The 26778-nt window shown below is 45.3% G+C and overlaps 2 protein-coding genes across 12 annotated transcripts in view; both read left to right on the forward strand.

Moving 5' to 3' along the window:
- LOC117093599 (zinc finger protein 610) overlaps window positions 1-26778 on the forward strand; it is a 183231-nt gene that overhangs the window by 66541 nt on the left and 89912 nt on the right. The window lies entirely within an intron of this gene.
- On the forward strand, window positions 435-26466 carry ZNF528 (zinc finger protein 528). 9 transcript variants are annotated; one of them, XM_033228988.1, is made up of 8 exons: window positions 442-655; window positions 1118-1369; window positions 4864-4931; window positions 5124-5205; window positions 13009-13135; window positions 13839-13967; window positions 22993-23123; window positions 23208-26466. In XM_033228988.1, the coding sequence occupies exons 6-8, from the start codon at window positions 13945-13947 to the stop codon at window positions 24824-24826; spliced, it is 1773 nt and encodes a 590-aa protein (XP_033084879.1). In that variant the 5' UTR covers window positions 442-655; window positions 1118-1369; window positions 4864-4931; window positions 5124-5205; window positions 13009-13135; window positions 13839-13944; the 3' UTR covers window positions 24827-26466. The 9 variants fall into 9 exon arrangements, with proteins under 9 accessions (XP_033084877.1, XP_033084875.1, XP_033084876.1 ...); XM_033228989.1 differs by having other exon boundaries at window positions 444-655; window positions 23023-23123; XM_033228984.1 differs by lacking the exon at window positions 22993-23123 and having other exon boundaries at window positions 438-655; window positions 1118-1409; window positions 4864-4947.

The following is a 26778-nucleotide window of genomic DNA, read 5'->3' on the forward strand; positions in this document are numbered from 1 at the left end:
TCTAGAGTGAATGGGGAAGATACATGAAAAGTATATATCTTCTATGGGACATTGGCATGAAATAGAACATTCTACCCTGGCAGGGTTTTGCATTTCACATTTTAGCTTGCATCCCCTTCACAGACAATTCCAAAGTGTGTTAATTCAATTCCTAAAGCTTCCCTTCCCTTCCTCCTTTCCCTTTCCTCCTTAGTTTTCTTTCTTGTCCATTTATTTTCGTTTTTTCTCTCTTTCTTTCTTGGTTTTCTCTTTTTCAACTTCTCTTTGTTTTCTCATTCTCTCTCTTTACTCTCTCTCTTCTCTCTCTTTCTGCTTCCAGGGTAGGTGGGACTTGAAATTCATTTTAATAGAAGGAATTTTCCTGGATATAATCAACAACCGATTTTGCTCTGCGCAGGCAAGATCTGTTTTCAGATCGCTAAGCGGATCTTGCCTCCAAAACCCTGAAAACAGGCGCGGCCAGTCAGGCGAACAGAAGCGCAGGCCGCGCCCAGGCCTTGTACGGGTCCGCCGTGGTCTCAGCCAGTCCGGCCTCTAGGATGCGCGCGCAATTTCCCGCAAACCCGGAAGCGGACCGTTGTGGGTGAACGCCTAGAGCGCAGTTTCCGGTAGACCCGGAAGCAGATCGCATGGAGGAACTGTTTCGCAGCAGCGCGTGAGTTTCCTTTTGTCTATATTAAGTCTAGGCTACCTCATTCTTCTGCGCTTCTATACCCGGAATCTTAGGGGCGTGCAGACCTTGAAATCGCGGCACTGCTTCCCCCATCCCTAGTAAATTCAGACGTCCTTTGAGAGTCTGGGAGTCGCTTTCTGCGTGTTAAAATCGCTTGGAGGCTGGTCCTGTGCCCGGTCTTTTTTTCAGATGCCCACGTAGACACCTCCTATCGTGGGCTTTTCCTGCTTCAAGTCCTTTAGTAACCCCTACACACGCCCCGCACCATGTAAAATCCTCACTGTCCCTTCCCCCAGCCTCGCCCTTCTTGGCCGCTGGAGCTCAGCGCCCCAACGGGGCACCTGAGGCCGTGTCCTCTGCCCGGACCTGGTTTCTGCAGACTCCACCCCTCTTCTGACCCACTCCTGCCTTTTTCCTCCTTAATCTGGACCCTCTGTTTCCCAGGCCTCCCTTTCCCAGCCACTGGTTCTCCTGATCTCGAGTGTGGGGAGTGACTTCAGTCTCCTGACATCCAGTGTTCTCTCGAGCCAGCTTCCAGCCCACCGAAAATGAGCTCTTCCGGAGATGGGCATCTTATTCCAATCCCCTCCCCGTGAATGTGTGGAGAACAAAAGATGGGAACGAGTCAGAGGAAATAGGAAATTTTGAAAGAGAAGTGAAGAATGAGAGAACCATTAAAAGACGGCAAAGTAGAAGGTGATCACGTGAGGGGTTCGCGGAGACACGGTGAAAGAAGGTGCCGAGAAAATAGCAGGGGGAGAAAAGTAACTAAAAATATAGACAAACCTGGGTCTGTAAAAAGATGAAGTTCAACAAGATAGGGAAGGCTTCTCAGACGGAGAGTGGGGGAGAGGAGGAGGGATTTGGAGTCAGGTCAGATAGAGCAGCGTGATGCTGGGACAGCCAGAGCGGGCAGCTGGTCACAAGGAGAACAGAGGGAGAACCACAGCATGGGGAGGCCTGGGATCTGAGGGTGCCAGAGAGTGGGGACAGGGTTGTGTAACATCGAAGATCGAATTTAACAGGGTGAGCCCAAGGGGAGCCGAAATGTGGGAGGAAAGAGGCAGAAATATATGGAGATTAGGGACAATGAAAAATTGGGCAGAAAGGAATCAAGAGGTGAAACAAGTTATAAAAATGGATCAGAACACGTGGGAGAGAAGGAATAGAAAGAAGAATGGGACAAAGAGAAGAGGAGGGACTCAAGATGAACACAATCCTAGGGGAAAATAAAGAGAAAAAAACAGGGAAAAAAGATGAGAATGAGAGATATGTACAGAATGAGGGAGGGAAACAGTAGTGAGGAAAGAGGGGGACCCTGGTTACAGATGAGTGGTGAGTTGATTGGAAATTATGATTGAATTGTGACATATTAATTTCTCTATAATATAAAATTTGTTTAAAACACGTGAGGCTAGGGGCTGTGGCTCACACGTGTAATACCAGTACTTTGGGAGGCTGAGGTGGGCAGATCACTTGAGGTCAGGAGTTAAGTGAGACCAGCCTGGCCAACATGGTGAAACCCCGTCTCTAGTAAAAATACAAAAATTAGCTGGGCCTGGTGACCTGGGCCTGTAATCCCAGTTACTCAGGAGGCTGAGGCAGGAGAATTGCTTAATCCTGGGAGGCAGAGGTTGCAGTGAGCTGAGATTGCATCACTGCACTCCAGGTTAGGTGACAGAGCAAGACTCCATCTCAAAAAAAAAAAAAACAAACCCACAGATGAAGATGAGAATTGGAACACTATTTCTAAGGCATGTGCATTTTATAATTCCTGGCATCAGAGGTTAGCTTCCACTTGTAATCTGTATTCTGCTAGGGAGCGGTGACTTGGCTCATTCAGGTGTGGTTCACTCTCTTCTCTTTTCTTTGGATGGACTAGGGCGTGAGCGAGTGTATAAGACAGGAAAAACTAAAGTGGTTTTTGTGCTCACAGTGAATACAGTAAAGAGCACGCAACCCAGAATGCCTCATCTCTGCTCACCAAAATCATATGGGAATTACTTGTCACCAACAAGCAATTCATCATCAGACAGCACCTGGGTGTTCTGTAATTTTACTCAGTTTAACTGGTCAGTGTAGGAACAATCACACACACAATTTGATCACCAGAGGTGAGGTATTCTCTTGGGTGTGAGAGTAGTAAAAACTGTGTTTTTTTTCCTGTCTCTAACAGTAAGGGCAAGAATTTTCCAATAGGCCCACCCACCTGTCTCTAGGACTGTGTTCTTAGTAGTGACTGGGAATTGTCTGTCCCTGCTCCTGGCTGCTGCTGACGCTGAGACTGTATGCCACAGGCCAGCCTCATTCACACTCTCCTGATACCATGGCACCCTCCTCCACAGTGTCATCAATTTTTACTTCAAGAGAATTATTTTGGTTATTGTACCCAGATGGAGCTGTTGCCCATTAAAAAACACACACACGCACGCACGCACACACACACCTTTATTTTTCCCACTATTTCATCCTCAAAAGAAAAAACAAAGTATTAGCTACATTTTTACTTGCAGTAAGTATGCCTTTTCTGTGCTCCATGTAAGAGCACAATATACCAAAATCTTGTTTAAGCTATGTCTCACTCTTTCCTCCACTTCTTGCTTGACCCCATCCAATCAGGGTTTGACATCAGCCATTCCTCTGCTCCTTTTTTAAATCTGAGTCACCAGTGACTTCTCTGTTTCTAAATCTAGTTATTTTTTCATTTAATTTTTAGAGGCAAAGTCTTGCTCTGTCACCCAAGCTGGCATGCAGTGGCACAGTCATAATTCACCATAACCTCAAATCCCTGGGCTCCAGCAATCCTTCCATCTCAGCCTCTATAGTAGAAGGACTATGGGCCTGTCCCTCTACCTGGCTGATTAAAAAAAATTTTTTTTAGAGACAGAGTCTCACTACATTGCCCAGGCTGGTCTTGAACTTGTGACTTCTAGCCATCCTACAAACAAGTCCCAGCGTGCTGGGATTAGAGGCATGAGCCCCTGTACCCTGCCTAAATCCGACTTTGAATTTTCTGTCCTCATCTGTCTTTTTCTTTTTCTTTTTTTTTTTTTTTTTTTTTGAGATGGAGTCTCGCTCTGTCACCCGGGCTGGAGTGCCGTGGCCAGATCTCAGCTCACTGCAAGCTCCGCCTCCCAGGTTTACGCCATTCTCCTGCCTCAGCTTCCCGAGTAGCTGGCACTACAGCCGCCCGCCACCTCGCCCAGCTAGTTTTTTTGTATTTTTTAGTAGAGACGGGGTTTCACCGTGTTAGCCAGGATGGTCTCGATCTCCTGACCTTGTGATCCGCCCGTCTCGGCCTCCCAAAGTGCTGGGATTACAGGCTTGAGCCACCGCGCCCGGCCCTCATCTGTCTTTTTCTGTCAGCAGCATGTTTCACAGCTGATCACTCTATTTTTTCTCAGCTTTGAAGACATTGCTCATATTTTTAAAAATCTGTTTAAAATTTTTCTTATTACTTTAGTATCTTATCAGTTTCCTCTGCTGGTGTCTCCTGAAGTGTCTTCTCTGAATATGGAAATGTCACCCAATTTAGTCGTTAAACCTGTTCTGTCTGCCCACACCCTCTGCTTTTCCTTTTGATCTCATCTATGGCTTTAAAAACCACCAACATATCTCCATTTTGCCTCACCACCCACCCCTCTCCCCTGAATTCCAAAATCCTACGTCCAGTGGTGTTCTCAACATCTCTGCTGGGACATCCACAGGCATCTCCACCTCTACGTGTCCAAAAGAGACTTCCTGAACTCCCCCAAAGGTGTTCTCCCTACAGTCCTGCGTAGCTCAGATGACAGATGCCTTGTACTTTCTGGGGGTTAACTAACCCTGTCAAAATGTGCTCAAAATATATGAGATACTACTTGTGTTTTAATTTCTAAGGTAAAGAATAAATGACATGTTTACTTAAAATGAGTGAGGAAATAGATTGTTTCAAAATGTTTTTTGATATGCAGGAGAAAATATTTGAAGAGCTCAGCCCTGCGTGATCTGCTTCCCCAGGACCTCTCTGACCTTATCTCCTGCCTCTGCTCTTCCCGCTCCCTCTACTGCAGCTACACAGCCCCCTTTCCTTTTCCGAGAGCGTTTTGTATTTTTAAAATAAGTGCTTGATCGAAGTATGATTTTAGGAATCACACAGTTTATTGCCACATGAATAATTTTTTTATTTTTATTTTTTTATTTTTTTTTAGGTTCACAAATTTTAAGAAAGGGAGAATAAAGTGGAAAAATCTCAGAGGGAATCCACTCAAGAGATGAGGTACCTTAACCACATGGTGGGTGAATTCCAAAATTGTTAACATCTGTTTGCTGAGTTAGGCTAAATCAGGCCTATGTAGAAAGTCACAGTTTGAGGATTACCTTAGGGTGAGGTCTTCCCTTTTTGTGTGGCTATGACACAGGAAGGATGTGTGTTGATTCTAAGCCCTAAACAGTGTATTTTGGCATTCAGGATTCACTTCCAAAGAGACATATTATGCAAGGAAGCAACTCGGAAAATGAAAGAGAAGGAGTCAGGAATGGCCCTTATTCAGGTAAGATAATATTCTCAGTGGATTGTTCTGTCTCTGTTTCTTCCGGAAATGCCAGGCCTTGGAGTTGCTAATCTTTGACTCTGAAGCATCCTGCCTGACACGTTTGCATGCACTTACCCATGGCTTCTTCCAGTCCCTTCATTTCCGCTTGAGATTTCAGTTCACTGTGACCCAGTGACATGAACTTGGGAAGAGGCGGCACTGGGCATGGGCCTGGGAAGGGCTCACACCAGACATGGATGGAGACGGGGTGAGGGTCCCGTGGTGTCAGTGCTGCTGGGCAGCAGGGATTGTTCAGGGATCACATCTGGATGCTCTGTCAGTGTTCTGTGGACTAGAATTAGAGAAGCTGCACGTCAAAGTCCCAAGTTCCTTTCTTTCGTTTTTCTTTTTTTTTTTTTTTTGAGACACAGAGTCTTGCTTTGTTGCCCAGACTGGAGTGCAGTGGCATGATCCCTGCTCCTTGCAACCTCCACCTCCCAGGTTCAAAGGTTTCTTCCCCCTCAGCCTCTCGCATAGCTGGGATTACAGTTGTGCACCACACTCCAGTCTAATTTTTGTGTTTCTAGTAGAGATGGGGTTTCGCCATGTTGGTCAGGTTGATCTTGAATGCCAGCCTCAAGTGATTTGGTCACCTTGGCTTCCCAAAGTGCTGGGTTTACAGGCATGAGCCACCTCACCCAGCCACAAGTTACATATTAATGTGCGTGAGTATTTGGTAAATTCTGGAAAAAGAGTTCACAAAAGGGAAATATTTTCTGCCTGATTTTGGATTACAGTGGAAGCTAAACAAGTGAGTAACTTACTCAGATTATCTTAATGATTGGCAAAGTAATGGAATGTTTAGATAAAGACATCAGTGATAGAGAGTGTTTTATTCCCTTTATAAACTGTTCTATTTTAAAATATGAAATCAAGTTTAATGTCTTAACAGCAAGAGATTCAAAAGCATTTACAAATCTGTCACCTTTTCCTGTTTTTTGTCTCTGTCTCTGACTTGGTTCAGGGAGGACATTCTGTTGTCATTCTTAGCACATCCCTTCCACAGAGACTGGTGCTCCTGCAGGAAGTCTTGTACAGCTGCTGTACTAGTCGAAAAAGGTTATAATTTTGCTTAGAGATTGCAGTAGAATTTCCCCTCCCCTCCTCTCCCCTCCCTTCCCCTCCCTTCCGCTCCCTTCCCCTTCCTCTCCTCCCTTCCCCTTTCCTCCCCTCCCTTCCCTTTTCCTCCCCTCCCTTCCCCTTTCCTCCCCTCCCTTCCCCTTTCCTCCCCTCCCTTCCCCTCCCTTCCCCTTCTCTCCTCCCTTCCCCTTTCCTCCCCTCCCTTCCCTTTTCCTCCCCTCCCTTCCCTTTTCCTCCCCTCCCTTCCCCTCCCTTCCCTTTTCCTCCCCTCCCTTCCCTTTTCCTCCCCTCCCTTCCCCTTTCCTCCCCTCCCTTCCCCTCCCTTCCCTTTTCCTCCCCTCCCTTCCCCTTCCTCCCCTCCCTTCCCCTCCTTCCCTTCCCCTTCCTCCCCTCCCTTCCTTTTCCTCCCCTCCCTTCCCCTTTCCTCCCCTCCCTTCCCCTTTCCTCCCCTCCCTTCCCCTCCCTCCCTTCCCTTTCCTCCCCTCCCTTCCCCTCCCTTCCCTTTCCTCCCCTCCCTTCCCCTTTCCTCCCTCCCTTCCCCTCCCTTCCCTTTCTTTCCTCCCCTCCCTTCCCTTTTCCTCCCCTCCCCTCCCTTCCCTTTTCCTCCCCTCCCTTCCCTTTCCTCCCCTCCCTTCCCCTCCCTTCCCTTTTCCTCTTCCTCCCCTCCCTTCCCTTTTCCTCCCCTCCCTTCCCCTTCCCTCCCCTCCCTTCCCCTCCCTTCCCTTTTCCTCCCCTCCCTTCCTTTTCCTTCCTCCCCTCCCTTCCCCTTTCCTCCCCTCCCTTCCCCTTTCCTCCCCTCCCTTCCCCTCCCTTCCCCTTTCCTCCCCTCCCTTCTTTTCCTCCCCTCCCACCCCTTCCCCTCCCTTCCCTTTTCCTCCCCTCCCTTCCCCTTTCTCCCCTCCCTTCCCCTTTCCTCCCCTCCCTTCCCCCCTCCCTTCCCTTTTCCTCCCCTCCCTTCCCTTTCCTCCCCTCCCTTCCCCTTTCCTCCCCTCCCTTCCCCTTTCCTCCCCTCCCTTCCCCTTCCTCCCCTCCCTTCCCTTTCCTCCCCTCCCTTCCCCTTTCCTCCCCTCCCTCCCCTCCCTTCCCTTTTCCTCCCCTCCCTTCCCTTTTCCTCCCCTCCCTTCCCCTTCCCCTCCCCTCCCTTCCCCTCCCTTCCTTTTCCTCCCCTCCCTTCCTTTTCCTCCCCTCCCTTCCCCTTTCCTCCCCTCCCTTCCCCTCCCTTCCCCTTTCCTCCCCTCCCTTCCCCTCCCTTCCTCCCCTTTCCTCCCCTCCCTTCCCCTCCCTTCCCCTTTCCTCCCCTCCCTTCCCCTCCCTTCCCCTTTCCTCCCCTCCTTCCCCTTTCCTCCCCTTCCTTTTCTCATTTTTTTTTTTTTTTTTTTTTAAAAAAGGAAATGGAATGTCACTGTGTTGCGCAGGCTGGTCTTGTACTCGTGGGATCAAGCCATCCTCCTGCCTTGGCCTCCCGAAGCGCTAGGATTACAGGTGTGAGCCACGGTGCCCGGCCTAGAATTTCTTTCTCTCTAGAGAGGAGGAAATCATATTATTGTACCACCAATTATTATGAAGAATTTTATTTTAAGCAATGAAATTATGTGTATTTTTTTTTTTTTTTTTTTTTTTGAGACGGAGTCTCGCTCTGCCGCCCAGGCTGGAGTGCAGTGGCCGGATCTCAGCTCACTGCAAGCTCCGCCTCCCGGGTTCACGCCATTCTCCTGCCTCAGCCTCCCGAGTAGCTGGGACTACAGGCGCCCGCCAACTCGCCCGGCTAGTTTTTTCTATTTTTTAGTAGAGACGGGGTTTCACCATGTTAGCTAGGTTGGTCTCGATCTCCTGACCTCGTGATCCGCCCGTCTCAGCCTCCCAAAGTGCTGGGATTACAGGCTTGAGCCACCGCGCCCGACCTATGTGTATTTTTTAATAGGAAAAGTCCAAACAAACATGCAGCTTATTAGCACAGCAAATACAAAGCATCCCATCCCCTGTCCAGCCTTCCACTCTCTCTCATATCTCATTGGGGAGCCACTGTTGGCAGCTCTGTGTCAAGAGTCCTCTCAAGGCCTAGACAAATGTATTTACATAGCATTGTGATACATGATTTTAAGTCCTCAGTGGTTGTTTTGTTGTGATATTTTATTCTGAAAGTTGTGAAAATTTGTGTGTTTTCATGTTAGGAAGATGGATTGCTTGCCCTTTACATCCTCGTGTGAACGTTCTCTGAATTAGAAATCAGTCACCTCTCTCAGAAGTTCGAGACCAAGCTGGCCAACGTGGTAAAAACCCGTCTCTACCAAAAATACAAAAAATTAGTAAGGCCAGGCGTGGTGGCTCACGCCTGTAATCCCAGCACTTTGGGACGCTGAGGCGGGTGGAACATGAGGTCAGGAGTTCCAAGATCAGCCTGGTCAAGATGGTGAAACCTCATCTCTACTAAAAAAAATACAAAAATTAGCCAGATGTGGTGGCAGGCGCCTGTAATTCCAGGTACTCGGGAGGCTGAGGCAGAAGAATTGCTTGAACCTGGGAGGTGGAGGTTGCAGTGAGCCAAGATCATGCCACTGCACTCCAGCCTGGGTGAGAAAGCGAAACTCTGTCTCAAAAAAAAAAAAAAAATTAGTCGGGTGTGGTGGCTCACACCTATAATCCCAGCACTTTGAGATGGCAAGGCAGGTGGATCACCTGAGCCCAAGAGTTCAAGACCAGCCTGGCCAACATAGTGAAACCCTGTCTCTACTGGTAAAAAAAAAAAAAAAAAAACAAACATTAGCCAGGTGTGGTGGCAGGTGCCTGTAATCCCAGGTACTCGGGAGGCTGAGGCAGAGGCTGCAATAAGCTGAGGTTGCATCACTGCTCTCCCCCCGTCCCAAAAAAAGGGAGAGAGAAATCAGGAGTTTGTGGTTTCCTCTGCATGATGCCACGTCATGCCAGGCAGGGGCTCCAGCAAATGAGTGTCACGCGTTTTTCCCACGGGGCACCCAGCAGGTTCACTTGGTGCTGGTGCTTCTCTGGGTGCAAGAACTTCCTGAGTGGCTTCTGGATTTCTCACAAAGGCAGTTGGCCTATCTATTGTTGAATTTGTGTCTCCATGGAGACAAAATGATCTGTGGCTTCCTATTCCTGTATCTTACTGATAGGACTCTTTGAGTGTACTTATCGATTTCTTACACATGTCTGGAATGTCTTTTAGTTAGATGCCTTGTAGATTTACTAAGGGAGATGTAGGATGTTTCTTTGTGTGTATGTCATTGTATAAATAGTGCTGCTAAGGAAGGAAACTTGTTTTCAATATATTGTTCTTGGTTCATATGCTAAGATTGCATTCTTTTTCTTGATTACAGCCATGTCATTCGTTAGTATTAACAGATCCAGCTCTTTTCTGTCACTTTTTCTTTCTACCTTGTCCCTCTGCTGCTTGTCTCTGCTCAGGCATCCCGTGCAGTGAGGATTGGCTGCAGCATAGACCAGCCCCCTTTTCCATCTCTTAAAAGTAGAGGAAATCTATTCCATGTTTACTGCTAATTAAGATCTTTCATGAGATGTTCTTGCTTAATATCATGAGGGATTTTTCTTGTTTTGTTTTCCAGTTTGGTTTTGGCTTGATTTTTTTTTTTTTTTTGAGACAGAGTCTCTCTGTCACCCAGACTCAAGTGCAGTGTCACAATCTCGACTCACTTCACCTCCACCTCCTAGGCTTAAGTAATTCCTGTGCCTCAGCCTGTGAAGTAGCTGGGATTACAGGTGTGTGCCACCACATTCGGCTAATTTTTGTATTTGTAGGAGAGACGGGGTTTCACCATGTTGGCCAGGCTGGTCTCGAATTCCTGACCTCATGTGATCTGCCTGCCTCTGCCTTCCAAAGTGCTTATTGATGTGTAAATGTATAAAATTTATACATTTTTATTGTTACAAACATGCTGAAATACACATTAGGAAAAATAGTACTTACAGGTAGGCACAGTGGTGCAGGCCTTTAGTTTCCCACTTGGGAGGCTGACGAGGAGGATCCTTTGATGCCAGGAGTTCAAGGTTATGGTGCACTATGAATAGCCACTGCCATCCAGTTTGGACACTGTATTGAGACCCTATGTCTAAAAATTGCAAACCAAACTATTGATGAAAAATACCATGTAAAATATAGGTCACTGAGGCTGGGTGCAGTGGCTCACACCTGTAATCCCAGCACTTGGGAGGCCGAGGTGGGCGGATCAAAAGGTCAGGAGTTTGAAACTAGCATGGCCAACATAGTGAAACCCCGTCTGCACTGAAAGTACAAAAATTAGTCAGGCGTGGTGGCGCGTGCCTGTAGTCCCATCTACTTGGGCAGCTGAGGTAGGAGAATCGCTTGAACTTAGGAGGCGGACTTTGTGGTGGTGAGCCAAGATCGCGCCGCTGCACTCCAGCCTGGGCAACAGGGCAAGACTCCATCTCAAATAAAAAAAAAAAAAATAGGTCAAAGAGACAACTCTTATTTCAGCTGATGTGTGTAAGTGTATATGTGTACTAACGTATATGTGTTAGTGTGTATAAGTGTGTACATGTGATGTGTGTGGATGAGTGCACAGATGAGCAAGCCTGTGATTTTTATGAATGGCATGTCATCATTTTATATAAATTTTATATTTTTTAATGAGTTCAGATTACATCTTAAGTATTTACCAGGTTCAAATTTTTCTATACTATCATGCTCATGAGCTGATAGCTATAAGAATAAGAATGTATTATGGGGACATATAATATTTTATATATATGCAGAGGTAATGACCTTTTAGGCAGTTTGGTGTTTTTAATCCTTGAACTTATTTTAAGTTTACTGAATTAGGTAAATGTCAATTTTCTTTTGATGCTATCTGTTACTTAACTGTTTGATTCTTTAGGTTTGATTCTAATGTCCAGACACCTGGGATCCGGTGCTTACACTGCCATTTTTAGTCCTGACTCCTGGAGGGAGTTTCCTAGAATGTATGTGAAAGAGTTGTCTCTTCAGTAAGATAGGAACAGACCATTCTTTCTTGTTTCGTTTGTTTGTTTTTTTAGATGGAGTCTTGCTCTGTCACCCATTCTGGAGTGCAGCGGCGAGATCTTGGCTCACTGCAACCTCCGCCTCCCAGGTTCATGCAGTTCTCCTGCCTCAGCCTCCCAAGTAGCTGGGATTACAGGTGTGCGCTACCACACCCAGCTAATTTTTGTATTTTTAGCAGAGACTGAGTTTCACCATGTTGACCAGGATGCTCTCAATCTCTTGACCTTGTGATCCGCCTGCCTCGTGATCCTCCAGTTCATGTAAAGCATTTAGAATAGTGCCTGTCACATGGGAAGTGTTCCGTTCAGCCATTGCTATTGTTATCACAGCTTTCAGATTTTACCATTTTTTATTTATTTGTTTTTTTGAGTCAGAGTGTTACTCTTGTCTGTTGCCCAGGCTGGAGTGCAGTGGCATGATCTCAGCTCACTGCAGACTCCGTCTCCCGGGTTCAAGAGATTCTCCTGTCTCAGCCTCCTGAGTAGCTGGGATTACAGGATCTCACCACCACACCTGGCTAAGTTTTTTCTATTTTTAGTAGAGACAGGGTTTTACCATGTTGGCCAGGCTGGTCTCGAACTCTTGACCTCAGGTGATCCACCTGCCTTGGCCTCCCAAAGTGCTGGGATTACAGGCATGAGCCACCACACCTGGCCAAGATTTTGTCCATTCTTAAAAACTACAGTAGGTTGGGGCCGGGCACGGTGGCTGACGTCTGTAATCCCAGCACTTTGGGAGGCCAAGGTGGACAGATCAGGCGGTCAAGAGATTGAGACCATCCTGGCCAACATGGTGAAACCCCATCTCTACTAAAAATACAAAAAATTAGCCGGTCGTGGTGGCAGGCACTTGTAATCCCAGCTACATGGGAGGCTGAGGCGGAAGAATCACTTGAACCTGGGAGGTGGAGGTTGCAGTGAGCCGAGATCACACCATTGCACTCCAGCCTGGGCAAAAAGAGCAAAACACCGTCTCAAAAAAACAAACAAACCCAAAACTACACTAGGTTGTAGGTTGGGTGCGGTGGCTCATGCCTGTAATCTCAGGACTTTGGGAGGCCAAGGTGGGAGGATGGCTTGAGCTTAGGAGCTCAAGACCAGCCTGGGCAACATGGTGAGACACCATATTTATAAAAAATACAAAAATAAGCCAGGCATGGTGTCATGAGCCTGTAGTCCCGGCTACTCCAGAGGCTGAGGTTGGAGGATCACTTGGGTTTGGGAGGCAGAGGTTGCAGTGAGTCAAGATTGTGCCACTGCACTCCAGTCTGGGTGACAGAGTGACACCCTGTCTGAGAAAAAATACAAAACCACTGTAGACATCATGATCTCTGAAGACACCACTTGAATTGCATCTTGGGTAGATACTGGATATCACTTGGTGTGTAAAAACACCTAACACTTCTATAGAGATCACCCTGGATTAAATTTTTGTTTGTATTGTTCAAAAATGAGACATCTACACTGATTTGAAGAATGCCTTAATTTCTTATGGAGAAGTATACTAAAACAACAATTACACAGAACTGGCTCAAGCATACCTTAATACGGATTTTTCACAGTGCTCACATCAGTGGAGTCAGTCCTTAACAACTGTCTTCCCGTTCTGTGTGACGGTGAGTACTGCCTGCATACCTTGCTGCTGAAATGTGGATTTTCTTTTAGGGACCCTTGAAATTCACGGACGTGGCTGTAGAATTCTCTCAGGAGGAGTGGAAATGCCTGGACCCTGTGCAGAGGACTTTATACAGGGACGTGATGTTGGAGAACTATAGGAACCTGGTCTCCCTGGGTGAGGATAATGTCCCTTCAGAAGCCGGGATCTGCCCTGGTGGATCTCTGCATTCATGTCGTGTGTGTGTCTTGGAAGCTCCTGCATTGCTTGACTGAGATTGAAACCTTGTTGACTCAGAATTGAAAAGCTCTATTACACTTTCCGGACTTGAAATGTCCCCTTTTTTCAGGTGTTCTCCTCCCTTCACGATTCATCATTGGTGGCACCAGGGCTGAAGTATGCATGAAACCTTATGACACACTTTAAAAATACCCAATTCCCTGTTTTCAGTAGATGAATTTGTGAAATACTTTTTTTTTTTTTTTTTTTTTGTGACGGAGTCTTGCTCTGTCGCCCAGGCTGGAGTGCAGTGGCCGGATGTCAGCTCACTGCAAGCTCCGCCTCCCGGGTTTACGCCATTCTCCTGCCTCAGCCTCCCGAGTAGCTGGGACTACAGGCGCCCGCCACCTTGCCCGGTTAGTTTTTTTGTATTTTTTAGTAGAGACGGGGTTTCACCGTGTTAGCCAGGATGGTCTTGATCTCCTGACCTCGTGATCCGCCTGTCTCGGCCTCCCGAAGTGCTGGGATTACAGACTTGAGCCACCGCGCCTGGCCTAAATACTATTTTTGATTTATTAGTAATATCCTTTCTCCTCCCTAGGTGTAAAGCTTGGACTTGGGAGATGCCACGGTACACATTTATTCTTTCTTTTATAAATAGGAATCTGTCTGCCTGACCTGAGTGTTATCTCCATGTTAGAGCAAAAGAAAGATCCCTGGATTCTGCAGAGTGAAGAGAAAATAGCAAACAATCCAGATGGCAGGGAATGCATCAAAGGTGTGAACACAGGTGAGAGCTCGGGTGGGCAGAGTGGAGGCCCCATATTTTTTATTTTTTGAGACAGGATCTCACTCTGTCATCCAGGCTAGAGTGCAGTGGCAATCATAGCTCACTGCAGCCTTGAATTCCTGGACTTAAAGGATCCCCTTGACTTGCTCTTCCGAAGTGTCGGTATTACAGCCATGAGCCACTGTGCCCTGCAAAGCCACCCTATTACATAGTGTTTGGGAAACTCTCTGCAAATAGGAGAATTCTGTGGGAAAACAAAAGTTGAAATCTTGTGAGTTCTGAACAGATATTTTTCTTTATTTTCCTATTTCTTCTTGGAGATAGGATCTCTTTTGGATTGCCCAGGCCAGAGTGCAGTGGCATAATTACGGCTTGCAGAATCCTGGACTTCCTGGGCTTAAGTGATTCTCCCACCTCAGCCTCCTGAATAGCTGGGACTACAGGTGTACGCCACCATGCCTGGCTCATTTTTTGTATTTTCTGTGGAGATGGGGTTTCACCATGTTACCCAGGCTGGTCTTGAACTCCTGGGCTCAAGCAGTCTGCCTGCCTCAGCTTCCGAAAGTGTTGGGATTATAGGTGTGAACCACCGTAACCAGCAAAGTGTGTTGTTTAATTGACACGTATTTGTGGATCTTTAAATTTTTCTTCTTTTGTCTGGGCACGGTGTCTCATGCCTGTAATCCTAGCACTTTGGGAGGCCGAGGCAGGCTGATCACTTGAGGCTAGGAGTTCAAGACCAGTTTGGCAAATATGGTGAAACGCTTCCTTTGCTAAAATAACAAAAATCAACTGGGTGTGGTGGCAGGTGCCTGTAATCCCAGCTACTCAGGAGGCTCAGGCAGGAGAATCGCTTGAATCCAGGAGGTGGAGGTTGCAGTGAGCCAAGATTACGCCATTGCACCCTGGCTTGGGTGATGGAGTGAGATCCTGTCTCAAAAAAAAAAAAAATACATTTTTTTTCTTTTGTTAATTTCAACATTACGTGCCTCCACCTCTGGAGTAGCTGGGATTACACACGCACCACCAAGCCTGGCTAATTTTTGTACTTTGAGTAGAGATGGGATTTTTCCATGTTGGGCAGGCTGGTCTCGAACTCCTGGCCTCATGTGATTATCCTCCTTTAGCCTCCTAAAGTGATTGGGATTGCAGGTGTGAGCCACTTCACCCAGCCCAAAACATTCTATTTTAAATGTTAACAGCTTATCTTTGATTAGGTACCCAAAGCTCTGCTTAACAACTGTGTTCTCGCTTTCTGTTATTACTGGCAGAAATTAATCCTATATATTTTATGTTCCCATTAACATATATTTTTAATGCTGTTTAAATGAGAGTGGTTTCTTTTTTTTTTCTTTTTTTTTTGAGATGGAGTCTCCTTCTATCTCCCAGGCTGATCTCGGCTCATTACAGCCTCTGCCTCCCTGGTCCAAGTGATTCTCCTGCCTCAGCCTCCTGAGTAGCTGGGATTACAGGCACCCATCCCCATCCCCAGCTAATTTTTGTATTTTTAGTAGAGACAGGTTTTTTCCATGTTTGACAGGCTGCTCTCCAATTCCTGACCTCAAGTGATCCACCTGCCTTGGCCTCCCAAAGTGCTGGAATTACAGGCATGAGCCACTGTACCTGGCCTGATTGTGTCTTTTAAATTGTAGGAAAGAATTAAAAGTCAAGTTACAAATGAAAAGTGCAACACTACATGTTTCTGTATTTGATCATTTGTTGACATTTTATGATGAGCTTTTTATTTTTATTTTTAGGGGATGGAGTTTCTCTCTGTTGCCCAGGCTGGCATGCAATGGCAGGATCTTGGCTCACTGCAACCTCTGCCTCCTGGGTTCAAGTGATTCTCCTGCCACAGCCGCCCGAGTAGCTGGGATTACAGACACCATGCCCAGCTAGTTTTTGTATTTTTAGGAGAAACGGGGTTTCACCATGTTGGCCAGGCTTGTCTCGAGCTCCTGACCTCAGGTGATCCACCCACCTCGGCCTCCCAAATTGCTGGGATTACAGGCATGAGCCACCGCACCCTGCCTGTGATGACCTTTATATTTTCGTTTGGGTTAGAGATACTATCCGGAGTGCTTTCATTTCATCTTGAATCTTCGTTTCAGCATTTCTTCTTGGACAGGTCTAGAATACTAATTAACTTCCTCAGGCTTTCTTTAGGAAAGTCTAAAATTCGCCTTTATTTTTGCAGATGAGATTTGCTAAGTGTAATATTCTTCATTGCTGTTTTGCCTGTTTTTCTTTAAGCACTGTCAGTATATCACCTCACTGCCTTCTAGCCTGAAGATGTCTGCTAAATAATACATATAATCTGACAGTTTCCTATTGTCTGACAAGTCTCTTTTTTGTTGCTACTGTCAAGATTTTGTCTTTGTCTTTTTTTGACTTTTGATAATTACTTTATAGTATGTCTCTGTGTGAATGTATTTGGGTTAATTTTAGTTAGAATGGTCAGGTTTCTCTTTTTTTTTTTTGAGATGGTGTTTCACTCTTGTTGCCCAGGCTGGAGTTGCAATGGCACGATATTGGCTCACTGCAACCTCCCCCTCCTGGGTTTAAGCGATTCTCCTGCATCAGCCTCACAGGTAGCTGGGATTACAGGCACCTGCCATGATAGTCTCTTTTTCATGCATCATTTTCCTGATTTCATTTAGTTGTCTATCTCATTTATGTTTTAGCTCGTTAAGCATCTTAAGACAGTTGCTTTCGGCCGGGCGCGGTGGCTCAAGCCTGTAATCCCAGCACTTTGGGAGGCCGAGGCGGGCAGATCACGAGGTCAGGAGATCAAGACCATCCTGGCTAACATGGTGAAACCCTGTCTCTGCTAAAAATACAAAAAAAAAAAAAAAAAAAATTAGCCGGGTATGGTGGCGGGTGCCTGTAGTCCCAGCTTCTAGGGAGGCTGAGGCAGGAGAATGGCTTGAACCTGGGAGGCGGCGGAACTTGCAGTGAGCCAGGATCGTGCCATTGCACTCCAGCCTGGTTGACAGAGTGAGACTCCATCTCAAAAAAAAAAAAAAGTTGCTTTCAATGTTTGTCAAGTAATCAGAGGGCTGCCTTCTTCTAGGTCGGGTTTGTGGAAAAAAAATTTTTTAATTATAATTTTAGCCATATTTCCATGTCCTTATGTAGGCCTTGTAATTTTTGTTTTAGGTTTGCTAAAACAACCACTTCTTCCAGTTCTTTTTTTTTTTTTTTTTTCCTTGTTTGACACAGAGTCTTTGTTGCCCAGGCTGGAGTGCAGTGGTGTGATCTTGGCTCACTTCAACCTCCACCTCCCAGATTCAAGTAATTCTCTTGTCTCAGCCTCCTGAGTAGCTGAGACTCTGGGCACACACCACCACGCCTGGCTAATTTTTGTATTTTTAGTAGAGACGGGGTTTCACCTTATTGGTCAGGCTGGTCTCGAACTCCTGACCTCAGGTGATCCACTCACCTCAGCCTCCAAAAGTGCTGGGATTATAGACATCAGCCACCATGCCCAGCCAGGTCTCTAACTACTGACCTCAAGTTGTCCAGCCTGCCTTGGTTTCCCAAAGTGCTGGGATTACAGGCATGAGCCACTGCACTGACTGTTCCAGTTCTTTTGTCTAAGAATTGTACAGGGTGAGACCTTTACAAATCAGCCTGTTGTAAAGGATGTGGGTGACACCTGCATGGACCTTGGGGGACTGAACAAAGGGAGCAAACGTGGGAATAAAAGACAAAGACAATAGAGTATATTGTATATTCGGAAGAAAAGGTCAGGGGGCTCCTTGCTTCCAGTAAAGAAGGGCCCTGAGCTTTAGAGCCCTTCACAATGTATTGGGTAAAGGATAGAGGGAGAAGAGGGTGGTGGTTGTCAGTCAGTGGCTTGATTTACAGCAGGCTTGCAAGACTGCATTCTTTAAACAATAGGCTGAAGATGTCCCAGTAGATAATGAGCACAGCACCAGGGAATGATTGCTTTCAGCAAACCTTCTGGTGGCAGGCACAGTCATGAGTTTGCCCACATCCTGCATTCATGATAAACAGTTTGCTGTTTGGTCATAAAACCTCCAATGGAATGCTGAGTTGGTCACATCTCTTGGGCCATTGGCTCCCTATGTGTTCCCCTTTGTGTTTATGTATTACTGTTACAGATTTATCTAAGCATTGGCCTACCTAAAAGTTCTATTGGAAATAGGGGGTAGGGAGAATAAACAAAGCAAAGGTTTCTGTAGCTGTAGGCAGGAGGCATGTCTCTGCTGAAGCATTTGCTCTACAAGCCATAATTATTCTTCAGCCTCTTAATTGCCACGGGGAATTGAAGGAAGAATCTTCTTGCAGGGTTTGGTAAAGATGTGTAAGTTGATAGGTGGCAATACCTAGCATCGGGTATAGCCAATTAATATCTCCTAGTAATTGTTGAAAATCATTTAAAGTCTATAATGTGTCTTTACCAAGAACTGTTTTCTGAGGCCGTACACTCCTCTCTGTAACAATATTTCCTTCATAATGGTATGGGGAAGTTATTTGCACTTTCTCTGGAACAATTTTGGGATTCCATTTAACAAGAGCTTGCATTACATCTCTGAATAGTTGATGTAAAATTTGATCTGTAGGAGTGGCCAAAAGAATATCATCCGTAAAATGAATGATATACGCAGTGGGAAACATATTTTGAAGCTCCTCTAATGCTCTTCCCACAAAATGCTGACATAATGTAGGACTGTTAAGCAAGCCTTGAAGGAAAACTTTCCACTGATAGCAAGAAACAGGTTCTCTATGATTAACAGAAGGCACAGAGAAGGCAAATTGAGGCTTATCCTTCTCATGTAATGGTAAAGAAACAATCCTTGAAATCTGTTACTACAGGAGGCCAGTCTGTGGCTGCTGGGGAAGGTAAACCCTGCTGGAATGCACCCATAGGTTTAATTTGTGCATTAATAGCTGTCAAATCATGCAGCAATCACCATCTTCCAGACTTTTTTGGAATAACAAATACTGGTGAATTCCAGGGACTGACTGCTGTATATGTCCTGCGTTCAGTTGTTCTTTTACCAACAGTTGAAGTCCATCTAGCTTCTCCTGTGTTAGGGGCCATCGATTCACCTACACAGGTTTGTCACTGAGCCATTCTAATGGTAAGGCAGTGGGCGGAGGAGAAATATCAATGACCCCTGTCAGAAATCCTGACGTCCTAGCCCTTTTCTGTTTTTCCAGTTACTGATAATGGATTAGAGTTTCCTTGTAGGAATTTCCCTAAGCCTTTTCTGCTCTGATATCCCATGTCCTTCAACATTTTAAGTCCTGGGTTACCAAAGTTTTCATTTGTAAGTCTCATATCCCATGCTGTAAGTCTTGACCCTGTAAATTGATGGCTGTATTTGCAACATAAGGCTGGAAAGTACGTGCTTGTCCATCCGGACCAAGACAAGGTAAAATCTCAGCACTCTGATGAACACTTGTAGCTGCTCCTACCCCCACTAGGGATGTGAGGTTAGTCTCAGAGACCATGCTGGGCGCCAGTCTTTCCTGGATATTACTGACACCACAGTTCCTGTGTCCACTCACCCATACAATTTCTTTCCTTTCATTTGTAACGCACGTGGGTCCGTTAAAGGCTATGGGTTGGGATAGATTTCCCGAGTAATTGTGCTCCCAAAGCCTTTATTTCCTCGTTTCTCGTTTTGTGAAGACAGGTGTAATTTGCAGGGACTGAGCAATAGCTGAGCAGTATATTCTCCCGGTTCAAAAACCCAAAGATCTTATAACGTTAAAACTACTTGAATTGCTCCTTCATAATCGGAGTCAGTCAGTCCTGGGACTACAGTGATGCCTTGCAAGGTAAGGTGGCTTTTGCCTAAAATTAGTCCCATGTATCCTCTTGGTAAATGTCCCCAAATACCAGTGGGAATTTTGATAGGTTTGTCTCCACCAACTACTGTTATTTCTCTGACTGGGAGATCTAATCCTGTACTTCCTGGTGTTTCTGGGAATCACCCAGATTGTGAGGGATTCAATGTTTCTCCTGGGACCCACCTCTGAAATGGGGTTGTGGTCTGAACTGAGAATGACCTCATTGTTTGAGGTGCCTGGGTCCAGGCCCCCTTCTTGTTTCCCAACCTGGGGGGGCGGGGTGCCATTCTGATGAAATCTTGAGTGGCACTGATTAGCCCAGTGATTTTCTTTCTTACAGTGAGGACAGAGTCCTGCCATTTTTTCCACTGGAGGGGGGCACTGCATTGTAAGGTCCTTTCTGTCCTGAAATCTGGTGGCATTCCTTTTCAATGTCTGGTGTTTCTGCAGGTATAACATTTTTCCACTCTAGGATTTGATCCTTTGCTGCTTTTAGATTTGTCAAGTACTAAATTAGCCATGCTTCAGCTAACATTGAAGAGTGATGAAGCTCAGTTCCTACATCCTGACAAGCTCTGAGAAAATTTCCCACATTTTTTTTTATACTTTACAGGTGCCATTGCACATTTACAATCCATGTTTGCCTTCTCAAAAGCTGAAGTTAAGGTTAACATTTCGGCAGCAGCAGTGTGAGGAATTTGATGCTTCACTGCCTCTTGTAATCTTGTAAGAAATTGTGGCCGGGCGCAGTGGCTCAAGCCTGTAATCCCAGCACTTTGGGAGGCCGAGACAGGCGGATCACGAGGTCAGGAGATCAAGACCATCGTGGCTAACACGGTGAAACCCCGTCTCTACTAAAAAATACAAAAACTAGCCGGGCGAGGTGGTGGGCGCCTGTAGTCCCAGCTACTCCGGAGGCTGAGGCAGGACAATGGCGGGAACCCGGGAGGCGGAGCTTTCAGTGAGCTGAGATCTGGCCACTGCACTCCAGCCTGGGCGACAGAGCGAGACTCCGTCTCAAAAAAAAAAAAAAAAGAAAAGAAATTGCGCATAGGGCTCTTAAAACCCTTGCATGATATGCAAAAAGGATTGTACTGGGACTCCCTCTTGTGGAATTGTGACCCATACGCATTTAGCAGCCTGTGAACACTGCTGATAAGCAGGATCTGGGAGTGCCATTTGATGTTCCAGGTCTGAATAAGGGTCATTACCCAATAGCATATCCTCTGTAATGTCTCCTTGACAAGCGGCAAGATTCTGTCTAGCTTGGTCTGCGCAGTTCTTGCTAGTTTAAATTCCATGTCGGATATGCACTAGCAGACAAGTTTGAGCCAAATATTTTACATCACAAAGTAGAAGGCACATAGCACCGACTACGGATTCTAGCAATCCTAAAGTGAGTGAGTTCTGTACTCCATTATTTTTTTTTTTTTTTTTTTTTTTTTTTTTTTTTTTTGAGACGGAGTCTTGCTCTGCCACCCAGGCTGGAGTGCAGTGGCCGGATCTCAGCTCACTGCAAGCTCCGCCTCCCGGGTTTACGCCATTCTCCTGCCTCAGCCTCCCGAGTAGCTGGGACTACAGGCGCCTGCCTCGTCGCCCGGCTAGTTTTTTGTATTTTTAAGTAGAGACAGGGTTTCACCGTATTAGCCAGGATGGTCTCGATCTCCTGACCTCGTGATCCGCCCGTCTCGGCCTCCCAAAGTGCTGGGATTACAGGCTTGAGCCACCGCGCCCGGCCATGTACTCCATTATTAACTACAGTCGTTTTAATTCCTTCAACAACTAAACTCTAGCAGGGTATTTTCATGAATAAACTGGTGCAGATTGGATCAGGCCTTATGGAAATACGAAAAGTGCAAGGTCCTAAGGGCTCTCCAGCTGTGGCAGCAGAGTGTAAAATTCTTTGTACTGGGGTCTCTATTTCTGCTCCCGAAGGAAGTGGTACAGTTGTTCCTGCAACTGGAGGGGGCGGTAAAAACCAATTTTTATCTTCCCTCTCCTGTTTTTTATTTTCAATTGGATCTGTGGGTGGGACAACAGATTTCTTTCAGATTTTTAGACTCAACCTGCTGCCCAGCAGAATAATGAGATAATGGCAGAACAGTACAAACTAGACTCCACGTGGAGAAGACAGAAGAATCAACTTTAAGACCTTTATGATGAGCCTTTTTTAATCCTGCTCTGTCCTAGTTTTCCACATCAAGAGCGCCTGTGGAAACCATGGGTTATGCATAATCTCCTACAGAAGCTTAATGTCTGTGAATTCACCTGAGCTCCAGACTGTCTCAATAGAACTTTAAACAACTGCACATAGTGTTTTTCTTCAGCAGACAAATTCTGCCCCATGTTACCCTGATTCAGAAACCGTTCCCAGTACCTTAGAGCAGTGACCTTGTATCGCTCTTAGTACCTCCTTAGGGCACTGACCTTATATCTGCTGCCAGCATACTCATCCAGGGTTCCGCGTTCACCTTGTCAATTTCAGTTCCTCTGCTCCAGCAGAACCTTCTTTGTGTCCTCAAAGTCCTGTGTTCAGAGGCCACTTGTAGACATCCTTAGAGTCCCTGTTCTGGGTCACCAGTTGCTACCTGCACAGATCTTGGGGGGGCTGAACAAAGGGGGCAAATGTGGGAATAAAAGACAAGGAGTATATTTGGAAGAAGGGGTCGGGGGCCCCTTGCTTCTATTAAACAAGGGCCCTGAGCTTTAGAGCCCTTTGCATTTTATTGGGTAAAGGAGATAGGGAAAGGGGGGTGGTGATTATTGGTCAGCGGCTTAATTTGCAGCAGGCTTGCAATACTGCATTCTTCAAACAATAGGCTCTAGATGTCCCAGTAGATAATTTCAATGAGCACGGCACCAGGGAGTGATTGCCTTCAGCAAATCTGGTGGCAGGTACAGTCGTGAGTTTGCCCACATCCTGCATTCATGATAAACAGTTTGCTGTTTGATCATATATTCTCCAGCGGAATGCTGAGTTGGTCACATCTCTTGGGCCTTTAGCTTCCTACTTGTAGGAACACTCAGTCCTTTTCTGGGGATGTGAAAGTACCATTATTATTTCTGGTTTGTGGAAGTACCATTATTAATGTCTATGCAGCTGCTCTTGGATTTCTGATTTTCCCTAAGAGGCTCATCCCTGCTTCTTCCCAGAAGCTTTCAGTTTCTGTTGTATTTCTCTGCTCATCATCTCTTTCAGATTTACCCATAATTCTCTTGACTCCTGCAGATTCCCCACTGCTCCAATGCATCACCTCAGTTCCTTCTGTTTTCTGCACTGCCAGCATGATATACACAATATGCTGAAACTCCTACCAATGTCTGAGTCAGGTGAGGCAGAGTCTGGACCCTCTGTCAGACACTAAAGATGCCATTATCATGGGTTGAAGTTCCATTCTTTTCTTTCTGTTTTAGAGAGGAGCTCTAAATTGGGAAGTAATGCACGAAACAAGCCTTGTAAAAGTCAACTTGGATTCACTTCTCAGTTACATCTGAATGATCTGCAGCTATTTCAAGCTGAAAGGAAAATTTCTGGGTCTAAGCATATTGAAAAACTCATCAATGACAACTCCTCAGTTTCACTGCTTGAAAAAATTTCTTCCGGTGTCAAATCCCACCTTTTAAATAAACATAGAAATATTTTTGATGATGCTCCATTACTTCCACAAGAACAGAAAGCACACATTAGGGAAAAAGCTTATAAATGTAATGAGCTTGGCCAAGTCTTTAGAGCATCTGCAAGCCTTTCTAACCATCAAATAATCCATAATGCAGATAATCCTTACCAGTGCAATGAATGTGGCAAGGTCTTTAGTTGTAGTTCAAAGCTTGTGATACATCGAAGAATGCATACTGGAGAGAAGCCTTACAAATGTCATGAATGTGGCAAGCTCTTTAGTAGCAATTCAAACCTTTCACAACATCAAAGAATTCATACTGGAGAGAAACCTTACAAATGTCATGAATGTGACAAGGTCTTTCGAAGCAGTTCAAAGCTTGCACAACATCAAAGAATTCATACAGGAGAGAAGCCTTACAAATGTCATGAATGTGACAAGGTCTTCAATCAAATTGCACACCTTGTACGACATCAAAAAATTCATACTGGAGAGAAACCTTACAGTTGTAATAAATGTGGCAAGGTCTTTAGTCGCCATTCATATCTAGCAGAACATCAAACAGTTCATACTGGTGAGAAACCTTACAAATGTAAAGAATGTGGCAAAGCATTTTCAGTGCGTTCCAGCCTCATAACCCATCAGTTAATTCACACTGGAAGGAAACCTTACAAATGTAAAGAATGTGACAAGGTCTTTGGGCGCAAGTGTTTACTGACCTCTCATCAGAGAATTCATACTAGAGAGAGACCTTATGGATGCAGTCAGTGTGGCAAGATCTTTAATCAGAAATCAGACCTTATACGACATCGAAAAATTCATACTGATGAGAAACCTTACAAATGTAATAAATGTGGCACAGCGTTTAGAGAGTTTTCAGACCTTACTGCCCATTTTCTAATCCATAGTGGAGAGAAACCTTACGAATGTAAAGAATGTGGCAAAGTCTTCAGGTACAAGTCTTCTCTAACCAGTCATCGTAGAATTCATACTGGAGAGAAGCCTTACAAATGTAACAAATGTGGCAAGGTCTTCAGTCGTAGTTCAAACCTTGTATGCCATCAGAAAATTCATACGGGAGAGAAGCCTTACAAATGTAATGAATGTGGCAAGGTCTTTAATCAAGCGTCATACCTTACAAGACATCAAATAATTCATACTGGAGAGAGGCCTTACAGATGTAATAAATGTGGCAAAGCATTTCGAGGGTGTTCAGGCCTTACTGCCCATCTTGCAATCCATACTGAGAAGAAATCTCATGAGTGTAAAAAATGTGGCAAGATCTTCACTCACAAGTCTTCCCTCACCAATCACCATAGAATTCATATTGGAGAGAAGCCTTACAAATGCACCCTGTGCATTAAGGTCTTTAGTCACAATTCTGACCTTGCACAGCATCAGAGAATTCATTCATGAGAGTCCCTACAAACTGTGTATGGCAAACCATCATCATGAATTCTAGCATTAATCAACATCAGAGAGTCCATACTAACTGGAAATCATAAATTTGTGTGACACAGGCTTTATCAAGGCCTGCCAAATCACTAGACATCACCACATCACTGTGGAGGGTGAAACCACACAGATGGATTGTGTGTACTCGGGTCATTATTCAAGGACCATTACTGTAGAACACAGATAGGATTTACACAAGAAGTAACTCAATCTCTAGTTCTCTGATATTAATCTATGATACTGCATTCTGCAGAATAATGCTAAGTCAACGTATGTTGATTCTCATGACATGATGTATATCAAAGGTGAAACGGTATGTAAATGACCAGTTTTATTCAGGCTACAAAAAATTCAATTATTTGGGGTCCGTAGAAAAGGGTACTTTATGACTTTAAAATCTCTTCACGTGCCTTCGATACAGGCCATTCACTGTGGTCCCTCGGAAAGAATCAGTAGGATGACAGGGCTGACTTCATTAGCTGAGGATTATTTCCAGTTTCCTGATGAAGAAGGACATTGCCTTTTCAGATTAAATATTGTCTGATTTACAGAGCATGGAGAAGTAGGCAGAGTAACATAAAACTCTGATGACCATCATCATACTGTGGCAGTCAACACACTTTCTCCCGACCTAAGTGCACAGTGCTTCAGTTTCCACCAACTGACCATGGAATAGAGTATGCCATGATCTTAAGGCATGGGTTATTAATGGGAAGAGAGTAATAGGTTGCTAGTGTCTGATTATATAGTAGAAATAATGCAAGGAAAAAGGTAGACGGTTTCTCCATTGAATAGCAGTAGCTGCTGTTTAGCAAAGACTGATGAGAAATAGTTTTGTTTTGTTTTGTTTTTTCCCGAGATAAGAGTCTCACTCTGTTGCCAAGGCTGGAGTGTAGTAGTGTGTTCTTGGCTCACTGCACCCTCCACCTCCTGGGTTCAAGCAATCCTTCTGCCTTAGCCTCCTAAGTAGCTGAGACTACAGGTGTGTGCCACCACACCCAGTTCATTTTTGTATTTTTTGTAGAGACAGGGTTTACCATATTGGCCAAGCAGGTCTCCAACCCCTGACCTCAAGTGATACGTCCACCTCAGCCTCCCAAAGTGCTGGGATTACAGGCATGAGCCATTGCGCCCAGCATCATTTTTGAAATGGAAGAAAGAACAGATATCACAGTTGAGCGTTTAACCAAAATGAGCAGATCAGCATATTCTTTTTTTATATGACACAGAGTCTCACCCTTGTCACCCAGGCTGGAGTGTAGTGGCACAATCTTGGCTCACTGCAACCTCTGCCTCCCTGGTTCAAGCAATTCTTCTGTCTCAGCCTCCCAAGTAGCTGAGATTACAGGTGCGTATTTTTAGTAGAGATGGGGTTTCACCATGTTGGCCATGCTGGTCTCAAACTCCTGACCTCAGGTGATCCATCCGCTTCAGCCTGAAAGTGCTGGGATTATAGGCATGAGCCACCGCGCCCAGCCAGATCAGCATATTCTTGAGTAGGATTCACATTTAGTTCTTGGCATTATAAGTTGCAACTGTTTGATTTAGAATGTATGTAGCTCTCATGTTTGTAGTAATAAAGTTTCATTTTTCCTAAGTGAGTGAATCATGTCTTTACTACCATCATAATTTCATCTCACCTCAGGAAGATGGATACTCTGTAGCACACAGTAGTGCACCATTGGGATTTTAAGATTGGAGCATCCACAGCAAGTTTTCTGGTTGTAAAATGAAACAACATGTCCTTTGGGTACATATCCTTAGGCAAGTGTGAATATGAGTAATCACATTTAGTACTTGAATGATTGTGTCTGTACTCTGCCCTAGAATGTTTCTGTGGATACAGTGAAAATCCCGTAGCAGTGCAATTCCAGCATCCTATACCCTCAAATGTGTTCATCGCCCTTGGCGAA

The sequence above is a fragment of the Trachypithecus francoisi genome, unplaced genomic scaffold (genome assembly GCF_009764315.1).
Source record: "Trachypithecus francoisi isolate TF-2019V2 unplaced genomic scaffold, Tfra_2.0 Lachesis_group12, whole genome shotgun sequence".
Classification (NCBI taxonomy): Eukaryota; Metazoa; Chordata; class Mammalia; order Primates; family Cercopithecidae; genus Trachypithecus; species Trachypithecus francoisi.

What these genes read in the sequence shown, in the direction of transcription:
- ZNF528 (XM_033228982.1), top strand. An exon ending in CAGGAATGGCCCTTATTCAG is followed by an intron (nt 5,206 to 13,008) that starts GTAAGATAATAT and finishes ATTTTCTTTTAG; the next exon opens with GGACCCTTGAAATTCACGGA. An exon ending in TAGGAACCTGGTCTCCCTGG is followed by an intron (nt 13,136 to 13,838) that starts GTGAGGATAATG and finishes TTTTATAAATAG; the next exon opens with GAATCTGTCTGCCTGACCTG.